This window comes from Engraulis encrasicolus, chromosome 24 (genome assembly GCF_034702125.1).
Source record: "Engraulis encrasicolus isolate BLACKSEA-1 chromosome 24, IST_EnEncr_1.0, whole genome shotgun sequence".
NCBI lineage: Eukaryota > Metazoa > Chordata > Actinopteri > Clupeiformes > Engraulidae > Engraulis > Engraulis encrasicolus.
In genome coordinates this window covers 35,603,483-35,615,749 of record NC_085880.1, presented here as the reverse complement: position 1 = coordinate 35,615,749, position 12,267 = coordinate 35,603,483, and the positions used below count along the sequence as shown (strand labels likewise).

Here is a 12,267-nt window from a genome sequence, read left to right as displayed (position 1 = left end):
ACGAAAATCGTTGCCTCAGGCGGACTGAAATCACAACCTTCCCCCCTTTCTCCCTGGATCATTTACAATGCTACATTAGCCTGTTAGCATAGAAAAACGAGTGGTCAAATGGTAATGTGGAGTAACTTTGTTGTGCTTCATTACTTCGTGGGGCACTTTTACATCAATATATGGAAGCCACAACATTTATAGTCGCTTAGGGACTTTAAATTAAGCAAAACTTTCATGTGAAAATCAACAGGAAGTGCCGCCATGTTTTTCTCACTGGCAAAGAGCACAGTCTCTTGGTAGACGTTTTGGTTTGCACGCATGAGCTCCAGTCCAAAACTGAGCGACTGCCACCTTGTGGACACAAGAGGGAATCACAAGAGGGAATCACAATTCAGAAACTCATCACGGGAGGGCGGACGGACGGACGGAAGGACGGACGGACGGACGGACGGACGGACGGACACCAAAGCCTCTTATAGAGATGCGTGGGACGCATCTAAAAATAAACATTCCTTTAACATTATCGAATTGAGGTAGAACTTGTAATATTTAAACACTCACTCTAACAATCAAGTAATAAAAAAATAAAGTGTCTTGGTGCTTTTAAAATAAACCCGAATGACATAAAATAATAAATATTGCGTATCGGCCAAAACCACACGCGTATCGGCCGATACCGATACACTTAAAAAATGCAAATATCGGCCCGATACCGATACCAATATAAATATCCTTACTTCAGTGTAATGGTGTAATGGAACAGAATTAAGATGTCTTGGGTTCCGTTGGTTAGTCACCACCTATTCTCAGACACTGAGACCTGAAACAGCCAATGAAGGTGAATGCAGCCAATGAAAAGCACAAAAATATAGGAGAGAATTGCGTGTGATTGATGTTGGGCCTACCAAGCACAGCCATGCACTCCACGGCGGTCTGCCAGTCCTTGTAGTTCTTGTCGAAGTTGTAGAAGAGGCGCCTCATGCAGTCCTTCAGGGCGGCGTCCCTCTTCTCCTCCCAGCGCTGCAGCTCCGAGAACCAGCGCTCAATCTCCTTCGTGGAGTAACGCTTCCAGCCCTTCTTCGTCGACCTCACCTGTCAAACACATTTATACTCATTGATTAAAAAATACACCCTTTTATATCTTTTACTGTAATTGATTTTACCCCCCTCCTGGTCAATTTCTGGGTGGATGGACAAGAATACTTGTTCAAGTTTTTTTTTTTTTTTTAACTCAACATCAATTCCTGTCCAGGGACTACAAGGACAGTGCCACAGACAATAAGACAGGAAAATAACAAACATTAACAAACAGACAAAAACAAATAAGTAATAAAAGGAAGGAAGGAAATAAATAAATAAATAAATAAATCAATCAATCTAGATACTATGCAACTTGAAAAAGTTGCATAGGATATCTTAAAGTTAATTATCCAAGAGGCATATTCATTGCAGTACATTACCGGTAAGGCTGTAACGATACACCCAACCCACGATTCGGTTTGTATCACGATATATGACCCACGGTTCGATACGCCCCACGATTTTATTATTTTTTAAGGGAAAAAAATAAGAAGAAAATAAATTATGGGCTATATTTATATATAGGCCTATGCTTTCTTTTTGCATTTACCTGCCTACATTATTTTTTTAGGTCTACTAAATGATGTTGCAGATATAGGCCTACCACTGCAACCTGTTCCCCTGGTCATCAAAGCACAACACAGAGAAATAAGGGATATTAGTTCACCAAGGAAAAATAGGCTTATTACTAATAGGCTTAGATCATATCATGCTGAGATGCTGACCATGTGTGAGAGACAGAGATGGAGAGAGAAGGGTCAGGGTTCCAGTATAGGTAGCCTATAACAACTGTCTCACATTGTCAAACATTATCCAATTAATATCCAAACATTAACTGAAAACAACACTGGTCATATTTCGTCAGGAAACATGTTGTATTAAGTTACTTACAGAAATGCAACACTTAATTTTGATGTTTAATATTTTTGTAACTGTTTTGATCGTGCAGCAGCGCACGCGCTTATACAAACAAAACTCGAAATGAACCTCAGTTATGTTCTCAGTATGCAACACGCACGTTGTCTTTTGTTTGGTTTTGTGATTTGACATTTTGAAATGGAGCATGTTTTCGCTAGGCAGGCTTTCAATGTGGGGAGGATATAATGCTGCCTAATATCCACGTCGACCTCAACGTTCGCCCGACTTCAGACACACAGACGTATAGAGCTCTTTCAAAGCTCTTTCAAATTTGGGCAGGCGGAGCATCTCGCTCTCTCGCATTCTTTCTCTCTCTCCACCCAACGTCTATCTCCACTCAACATACATCGGCGCATGCATGAATCAAAAACATATTCACACGTTTGATAAAGCATTCTTAGTCTGTTGTTCATTTCTGTGCTTTACCTTCCGACGTTTGCCCAAGTTTTTTTTGTCTCGCGGAGGTTGCTCAGGCAATGAATAACAACTAATGCACGTGCTGGTTGGACGGAACATTTTACAGGAGAGAGGGGTGAATGGAAGTGTTACTCGCTCATGTGCGCCCCATTTCTAATTGTCTTTGAGCGCATAGCATTAAGCGCATATGCAAGCATTTGCCTGTATCCTGCTGTTTTCTAGACTGAGGGGTAACAACTTTAAAAGGGCGCATCGCGATTCGGCGAGGAAGTTTGGCGATAGGGGTTCGAGGGTCTGCGCACCGCGATCCCTCGGTTCGATGCAATATCGTTACAGCCTTAATTACCGGTCATTACCAATTACTAATTAATTCATGGGCATTAGTCGTGGTTGTACCACCTGACGTCTGAGCCTCCCAAAAAACGTCATTGACTCATCAATAAAACAACCCACCTCGTACTCTTCCGGGATGTTCCTCTCTGAGACGCTGTCAGGCACCTCCATCTGGTAGCGGTTCCTGCCGGTGCCCCAGTAGGCCAGCGTGCGGCAGCCCAGCCTCTTCTTCTGCCGCTCCAGGAAGTCCTGCAGCTGCCGGTCGCACTCCTTCACCCCGGCCAGTGCCGCGTCGTACTCGGGATCGAAGCCCGTCTTGGGCGTGATGACTCCTGTGCTGCGCGCCTTCTGGTGGTCGAACGCCGTGTCCCAGCGCTTCAGCTCCCCCGACAGGTCTGGGAACAGGCCCTTGCCTTCGCTGGCATCGGCACAGTTGTCTGGTACAAGAAGGTAGGGAACATGAGGAGATTAAATTACACTACACTACACATGACCTCCTTGGTGGAGGTTATGAACTAGGATGAGGGCGCTGTGGTGCAGCGCGCAAAACCCCGCTACATATGGGCTTGCATGCCCATGGGCCCCAGGATCGAGTCCAGTCTGGGTCCTTTGCCAGCCCTCCCCCATCTCCCTCTCCCACTCTCTTCCGGTCACTCTCAATTGTCCTATAATCACAATAGACACACTCACAAAAATAAGTACAATTATGCTTTCCTCCCCCCATATTGACCGAAATGGCAAGATGGCAGAAGTGAAAAATATTCATACATATTGAAAAATCACATTTAAACATCACGATTAGGGTTGTAGGGTCGAGACGGATAAAAATGGTCAGTGATTAGTAGCCATGTGTCGCCGGTAAATCGGGATGACAGAGCAGTCTAAAGGCGGATTCATACTTGGCGTTACTGGCGCTAACCTCCTTCATACCTCCCTCGCGACGATGGCGTGCGCTCAAAATGACGTCACACGCCCCTCCGCAAGCTGGCGGAACTGGCGTGCGCCACTAGCGACCATGCAGGTAGGCAGACAAAGCAGGAGTTGCGAAGAAAGGCTACAGCTACTGCAGGCTACTTCAGAATGGACCCTGCATCATTTTGACGATAATAAAATGTCATTGAGAGTTATTTTATCAAAGATTCTCTATTCTAATTTAAACCGTCTCTGATTTTACCTTCTCCCTTAAATGTTGTTCAGTGAAACAATTGTTTACTTTGTTCAGAAGCACGTTGTGTTTGGCGATCTATTTATAAATTCTGCAGCCAGAACAATGCTCTCACATGGTCTTAGAATGATCTGGCAATGTAGGCTACAACAAAAATCTATGTTTAATTGTGGTAAGTCATAAGTCAGACGTTCAGTAGCCCTACAGCAGCCGTGTTTGGCTTTCTATTTTTATACATCTGTAGAACTCACGCTGCGAGTTGCGAAAGATGCTGCCGTTTCTCTCATGAACAGCAGAGGGCACACTTCCGAAAATGCAAGCGAAAGCCTGTTAATGGCGCTTTTGACTATGAATGGTCTGCCACATTTTAATAGTTCTCGCGCCAAATGCGCCAAAGTGCGCACGTGAAGCATGCAGACTCAAGGACCAATGGAGGGTTCTGAACAGTTTCTTTACTAATACATTTCTACAGCCTTACCATTACATAGCATTACACATACAGTCCCCTCAAGAATACTTGGGCAGCAAGACACATTATCTTGTTTTTGTTGTCTATTTGTCCAAAGACATTTAGGTTTGAGACAAAAACCTGAGTATGAAATAAAAGTTCAGAAATAAAATGTCCTGGTATTTGAATTTTGATATGTTAAATATTTTTGGATTCATGACCGTTTGTACAACACCACAGCATTTTTTAGATGAGCAATAGTATTGGAACAGACCAGCTTAAAGGAAAATAAAATGTAATACTTCGTGGTACATCCTTTTTTTGCAATAACTTCCTCAAGCCTGCTACTCGTTGACATGAACAAATGTTGTATTCTAAATTTGTGAGGCTATTGCAGGCTGTTAATGTAATTTCTTTCCATTCTTCTTTGTTCTGATGGGGTTTTTTATTCACTTACTTCTTCAGGAGGTGGAATGCCTACTCTACTTGCTTAAAGGGGCATTCCACCGGTGGAGACATGAATATGTTACTGAAAGTGGGTCATATTTATAGTAGATTAGTAACATACATTTCTAATTTGGTGCCTTCTTGGCCAAGAAAAGGCAGAAAATGACTTTTTAGTGCTTGTGGATTTGTGACAACAATCCCCATAATGCACTGCAATGCTCAAGTTCCACAGGCCACACCCAGTTATTTGGGACTCTATGCATCATCCCTCCCTCAGGTGCATCACAGTGGGACAGACATCACTGGAAAGGAGAAGCTGGAGCACACTGCAGCTTAGTTTTCAAGACTTTGTTTTGTGCACACACGCGACCAACGTTTCTGTGTTGCTACACCTTCTTCAGAATCAAATGATAGCAAGAGAGAGACACACATTTCAAGACTTGACATTCACAGTTAATCCTACTTGTTTTGGCTAAATTGGTCTGATCTCATTGCAGGTAATTGACCCCACCCCCCAACACCAGGACAAGATTGTAGACAATTAGACAGCTTGCCAACTTCCCAAAACAAAATAAAAAAGTGAAAAAAACAATACACAAAGAACATTGTCAATAAAACCACAGCTACAATTATTACAAGACCACAGCCGCGATGCTGGAACAATTTGTTACAGAGAGCAAGACATATTGTGTTCCTCATTTATGCCCTGAGGCTCCACTGAATTTAGAGTATGAATCCAAAATGCCTTTCTACGAAGCCTCTCTGTCTAATTGTCTGCAATCTTGTCCTGGTGTTGGGGTCAATTACCTGCAATGAGATGAGACCAATTTAGCCAAACCAAGTGGGATCACCTGTGAATGTCAAGTCTTGAAATGTGTGTCTCTCTCTTGCTATCATTTGACTCTGAAGAAGGTGTAGCAACACCGAAACGTTGGTCGGGTGTGTGCACAAAATAAAGTCTTGAAAACTAAGCTGCAGTGTGGTCCAGCTTCTCCTTTCCAGCTATGCCAGTGACTTACTGGCAGTGTTGCCAGATGAGGCTGATGATTTCCAGCCCAAAAAATGCTCAAAACCCGCCTGGAAGCACTAAAACCCGCCTGAAAGCACTAAATCCCGCCCAATTCTATTGATGTCTATGGGAAAGATTGGGCGAGTTTTCCTGTAAAATGCCATTTTTACCTGAAGACGGCTATCTCAAGCAGCCCAATTGGGTGGGAAACAGTCCAATCTGGCAACACTGCTTACTGGAGCCTCAATGCCAGTGATTTCAAAAGCACTGGGACACTGATCTGTGATAGGTCTGTTAGAGCATTAGGTCCAACCCCCTATGGGCGGGGTTGAAAAGGTGGGAAAAAGGCTTGTAGTCTCAACAGAAATCCACCTCTCTTACACTTCCTATGTCGATGATGCAAAATGACCATTTTTACATCATTGACATAGGAAGTGTTAAGAGATGAATGCAGGTTTCTCCTATCTCAGGGGGAATTGAGAGATTTTTGCAAGACCATTCAAAAGTATGACTGGGTGTCTAGCAATGGAAAGCCTAATGCAAAATGGGTGGAGTGTCCCTTTAAGGTCAGGTCAAGTCATTGATTTGGCCAGCTGAACCTTTCACTTCTTCCCCCTGATTAAGTATTTTGTTGATAAAGTGTTTTGTCCCATTACCCAGCTGCATGATCAAGACCTTCCCTATTAGATTGGTTGCATTAGTCCATATATAAGCAAGCAAAATGTGTCTGTACACATTGGCATTAATTCGGTTGTGACCATGGTCTGTTACATTATCAATAAAAATGAGGAAGCTTGTTCCAGAAACAGTTATGCATGCCCATGCCATGACATTACTTTTACCGTTCTTCACATGATTTCACATGACAAGAATTTCCTTTCTTTTTCACATACTAAGGCCTTTCTTAGACTTGGTAGAGATTAATCAAGGTCTCAAAGTCTTAGATTGTGTTCAAGAGCTTTTGTCGATAATTTCTGAACATGTCTATCTGGTCTTCAGATTCTTACTACTGATGACTGTTTCACATGTGTAGTAGTAATACCTCTCCATCTCCGTTCTCGGATTCTTCTTTTAACAGTATATTGCTATACGTTACCCCCTGCACTGTGGAGGTTGTTATTGATATGCCTTTCTGATGTTTTGGGGATTTTCTTTGAAGCTCCCACAACTAATGTTGTTTTTCCTGGACCAACCTCTTCAATATCTGTTACTCAGGACACCAGTAGTTTCTTTCTTTTCCAGGACATTCCAAATTGTTGTACTTACTATGGACAACGCTTGTCCAACAGATCAGATTGATTTTCTTTCTTTTTTGAACTTCAAATGGAATGCTTTCCCCCATAGACTGCCCTCTGGTACTTTTGTTGGTTTTTCCATCCTTGACAAGTAATGCAGGCTTTTTAGGTGTAAACACAGGTAAAAAAAGAGAGAAATCATGTATTGCTATCTAACCTTTGAACTATCATCCTTAAATTCAACAGCTAGTCAAGAAGAAACACCTACCAGTCACATGTTCCAATACTTTTGCTCACTGAAAAAATGCTGTTGTGTAATACAAATGGCCATAAATCCAAAATGATTCAACATATCCAGCTTTAAATACCACTAAACAAAAGCTGACAGTCTGAACTTTTTTGTCATGCACATCGTTGCGTCTCAAACCCAATTGTTGTCGGTGGACAACAAGAACATTTGCTTTGCTGTTCCAGAACTTTAGGAGGGGAATGTAGTTGATTATTTTGTCCAAATCGACTTAAGCCGGGCATACACTGTGCGATATTTTCACTCGTGGGTCTTAAGCTTCTGCTCACACTGCACGATGGAATTTCACTGTTTAAAAGTTCACAACTCACGACTCACGTCCCCACACTACACGAGCCGACAGTCGGATGCGAGCGAAATGCTTCCACCGTACGACGCGACAGGCATGTTTCCCCGGTCTGCAGAGGAGGGAACATGCGCACCTGAGGTGGAGATGAGGTCGCGCTCAACAGTGAATCGCACGACCCTAATAATTTGTGCATGTGAAGTGTCAAATCGGGTCGTAGCACTGCTTTAACTGTGCGATTTACGCACAAGCCACGACCAGAATTTCAAACCGTTTTGATTTTCCTTCGTCCCTGCGATTGCATGATCGTGAGGCGAAATCGCTTGTCGTTACCCCATGTACACTGCACGATGCGAGACTCACGAGTGACCTGCGATTGAGCAAGAAATCGGCCCGACTCTCAAAAAGTCGTGCGAGTGCCAAATCGGGGCAAAATCGGGGCAAAAGTCGCACAGTGTAAGCCCAGCTTTAGTTATTGGAGGATGTTGGTTGTACAGTCTCTGGAGCAATGTGTTCTCCTCGTAAACATGTTGTAGTGACAAATTGTCCAAATGAAATAGTATCGTTGGCCAAAAGTGGTGCTCAAAAAGCTGCCCCGTGAATCATCACACATACACGTGAATTTGTCCAAGCAAAGTGAACATCGTCATTCATTCCAATGAGGTTGGCGAAGGCAAGTGAACAGGAGTGAAGCGAAGCAAAACTATTTGGCCAAATTTAATACTATGCAAATAAGGAGCGTTTTGGCCTGTAGTAGCCAATGAATTCAACAAAATAAAATGTTTCATCCCATTTGATTCCCTACCTACGACGACCTGATGACCGTTGAGCTGTCAGAATAGACAGTCAATTTTGCCTCTTTTTACTTAGCTCGTTTCGCCTGCATGTGTCCCCGACCACTAGCCTGATAAACCAGACTAAATGTGGATGTCTAATTTAGTCTGGCCTCGATGCATAATACATCCGAAGATTGTTGATGAGAACAACCTTCCCTCAAAACCCTGCCTGCTTTGATTCAAAACACATATTTGCGTTGTAATTGGTTTGCCAGATTCATGGCATTCTGGCTTCATTGAATCATTATGCGAGGCCAGACCAACCCGTAGACAAAACATTTTGCCGTCCAGCGGGTGGCGCTGGTTCACCAGGCTACCCGACCACGGCTGCCCTTACCGTCATCCTCCTCTGCCCTCTGGACCACCACCTGCCGCAGCAGCTTGGATCGGAACTCTTTGGCGGCGGCGGCCATGACGCTGACAATCTCCCTCATAGCCTTGAAGCCCTCGAGCGCGGCCAGGAAGTCGGCAATCTTGCGTTTGCTGTAGACCACCTCCTCGTACATGACGGCGCGGCTGTCGGGGTGATCTGAGCCCTTCAGCGGCATGCCGAGGCTGTGGATCTTGCTCAACAGGCGCTCCAGGTCCGGAAGCTTCTTCAGCAGCTCCATCACCTCCTGCACCTGAGCAAGTATGGACAGTGTAGGGGTTAGAAAGATGATTTAGTGACATGTGACATGCGGAAGTGGCATGTCAAAGGAAGGCTACGAGGCCAAATAAACGTCAATTGACCCAGTTAGCAATTATGTTTTCGAGAAATGCACCCCTGGCGTTGCGGTCGTTCATTTCCCCGTTTACCTGCGCAGGTGCAGCCATGAGGTCCTCCAGGGCGTCCAGGCGGTCGCTGATGGAGGCGGGGTTGCAGAGCGGCGCACACAGCCACTGCTTCAGCAGCCGCTTGCCAAAGGGGGTGCAGCAGGTGTCCAGGCGCTCCAGCAGGGTGCCCTCTACACCACCGGAGGCGCTGTTCTGCAGGATCTCCAGGTTGGCCAGGGTCACCCCGTCCAGGACCATCCTTTAATTTCCGTGAAATTAGGGCTCTAAATTATTATTTATTTTTTTCACCACCAGCCAAAATGGGTAGTTAATTTTACCATCCAAACTCACACTCACTAATGGGTTAAACTGAATGTTCACCAGGATTTGGCCAGTTGGTGTTAATTTGGAGTCCTGCATGAAATTACAAAGCCACAAACAGCTTGACAGCAGCCCCACCTCCCGCTCGACAATACCCCCACCTGCCCAAATCTGTTTGCTGATTGGCCAAGATGGAATGAAAGCTTGAAAATAAATCAGACTCTGCCATGACATGTGGGGAAAGATAACAGAGTGGAGGATTACAGAGATCTGATCTGTTACTTTTATCTGTTTTCTTTGTTGGCATGGTCCTCTTATGTCTTCTTTGGTGCTCTACCAGTCAACTAAAATATTACAATAATTTCCTCTTGTCTACACTTCTCTATAAAACTGTCAAACTAAAATACCATTTGGGGAAATCAATGATTAAAATGACATTTTGTAGGCTAATAATAAAATATTGTCAAAAACTGCCAGAGCGTCTTATAAGCCAGTGCGTCCAATGTGTAAAAAAAAAAATCATGGCCGCGACACTCATAAATCTCTGTCGATATTTTAGAACGACTTCGGGGGAAAACGGGACTGCACGTTATGAAAAAATACTTGTAGGCAGTGTTTCCCATACATTGAGGAAAGTATGGCGCACCGCCATAGCTTAAATTTGGCCGTCATAGTTTTCGGAAATGTAAAAAAAAATATATATATATTTTTTTTTTTACTTTTTTTTTTTTTTAACGATTGAGTTACGATTTCCTTCGCATTTTCCTCCTGGAGTAAATACATCCTATAGAGAAAACCACAAGTGCTTGAAAGACAGAGGGATCAAAAGCCTAGTCAAGTTGTTGTAGTTAACTTGGGTTTGGGAACAATAAAAAAAACCTTCAGAGAAGGGACAGTTGGGATGAGTTTACTAACACTCCCCAGGCTTTGTTTTACAGTTGTAATGAGTTAGGTGACAGGCCTTCATTGACACGGCAGAGGAGACATCGGGCTGCATATAGAAATGAATGTGTAATGAATGTGAATATAGACATAAATGTGCAATATGTTGTTCAGCCCTTTTAATGGGAGGAATTTTGAAAAACTGGCCCTGTGACCAGCACCCCTCATGTAGAATGTGTACGCCTATGTGTGTGTGGGGAAAAGGCACAGCCTACCCTCTTAGACCCTTTTTGTCTATGCGTTAACAATTTCACAGTATACTACTCTTAAATTCTTATCTCTGCTCCTATTTCGTTTTATTATTTTTTTCATTACATAGACCCCTGCATGAGGGACGAATGAAACTGTGTTGTAAACAGAAATGATTCACTGTACTGCATTTTTTTTAAAATATAAATGACAATGTACTACTAATATCATGGGTAAAATGTTATGTAGCCTTCTTTCTCAAAATATAAATGGCTGAAATGTAGGCCTAGGCCTATAGTTTCTCCATGCGCCAATGTCATACTGTACTCATTGTTTTGCCATTTTGCATTTACATTTACATTTTGCAATAACGCATGTGAAAGCGTGGAAGGTTCACTTCCTATTTCAGTGTCCTTGACTGAAACAAGTCGCAAAACTCCACACTTCCGAATCCTTTGCGATCGGCACTTAAGTGATTCTTATCAGAAGGCTTGTGCCTACGCATAGACCCTTTAATAACAAACATTAGCAAACATCGAAAAAAGATCAGACAACGACCGATGGGTAGCAGATTCATGAAGGGAGTGGAGAAGTTCCGCAAAAATGCATCGTTAGAGAAAGATGTTTGCTATGTGCGACAGTCACAGCACCACCACTATTTCATGACTGCATAAACTTCTTCGTCATGGATAAATGGGCAACAATATTTTTTCCAGCCAGGATTGCACTGAAAAGTAGGCTACTGCTGCTACTGCGTCACCGACGCTGCCTGTCACTGTGCCTGCTGCGTGTGTGTGTGTGAGGGAGGGGAGGAGGGAGGAGACGCGGAGCAGATGAGGGTCGCGACTTGCGAAATAGCAGGCAATTCTTTTCCAATGTTTCAGTGACATATTAACAAAAATGCTTCCTATTGGTTTTCGTCTCCGGTGGTATTGTAGTCACATTTTTATTTTTTTGACGAAAATATAAATCAATATTGTTATATTTTTCGTACAAACGCGTGCTGTTTTTTCCGTCATCGTTTTATTGTCGTCAGGGGAAAAACAATCGTTAACGATAATTATGACGAAAATATTTCGTCACGAAATTAACACCGTCTTGGTGGAGACTTATACTAACCTAACCTAAGGCTAAGCCGACCTACAGCGTATACACACCTCTGACGAGTCTTGGCGAAGAAGCTGGAGGGTCCGCCCGACTGCTCCATCTCCACGTCCACCGGCATGTATTCCTCAAAGTTGGCCATGGACAGCAGCTCCTGGTCCACCAAGCACTTCTTCAGGTAGAAGATGCAGCCGCCCAGTGCCGACAGAGCCAGCTCATAGCCCTCCTTAGGGGTCAGACACAGAGCGTCCGTCTCGGATGTCATGCTCTTAAGTGTGGTGGGGAGCAGAGAAGCAGTGTTGCCTACAGAAGGACGAGAAGGATTCAACAGTCACTGCATCACACACGGGGGCTGTGGCGTAGTGCGCTAAGACGACGTACCATATGGCATACCTGTCAACCATCCCTAATTTCCCGGAAAACTCTTAATTTTGACTCATTTCCCGATTTATCCCTGATTTGATTTTTTTTGACATTATCAAA

At 43.7% G+C, this 12,267-nt stretch overlaps 1 protein-coding gene across 2 annotated transcripts in view; it reads right to left on the bottom strand.

The window, feature by feature from the left end:
* The window catches only part of msh6 (mutS homolog 6 (E. coli)), a 32,128-nt gene that overhangs the window by 12,328 nt on the left and 7,533 nt on the right, over window positions 1-12,267 (bottom strand). For both annotated transcript variants that reach the window (XM_063191694.1, XM_063191695.1), the window contains exons 7-11: window positions 11,838-12,087; window positions 9,271-9,487; window positions 8,810-9,095; window positions 2,860-3,176; window positions 897-1,083 (exon numbers count right to left, since the gene is read on the bottom strand). In XM_063191694.1, coding sequence (XP_063047764.1) covers window positions 897-1,083; window positions 2,860-3,176; window positions 8,810-9,095; window positions 9,271-9,487; window positions 11,838-12,087 — 1,257 coding nt within the window. The remainder of the gene's footprint in view (window positions 1-896; window positions 1,084-2,859; window positions 3,177-8,809; window positions 9,096-9,270; window positions 9,488-11,837; window positions 12,088-12,267) is intronic.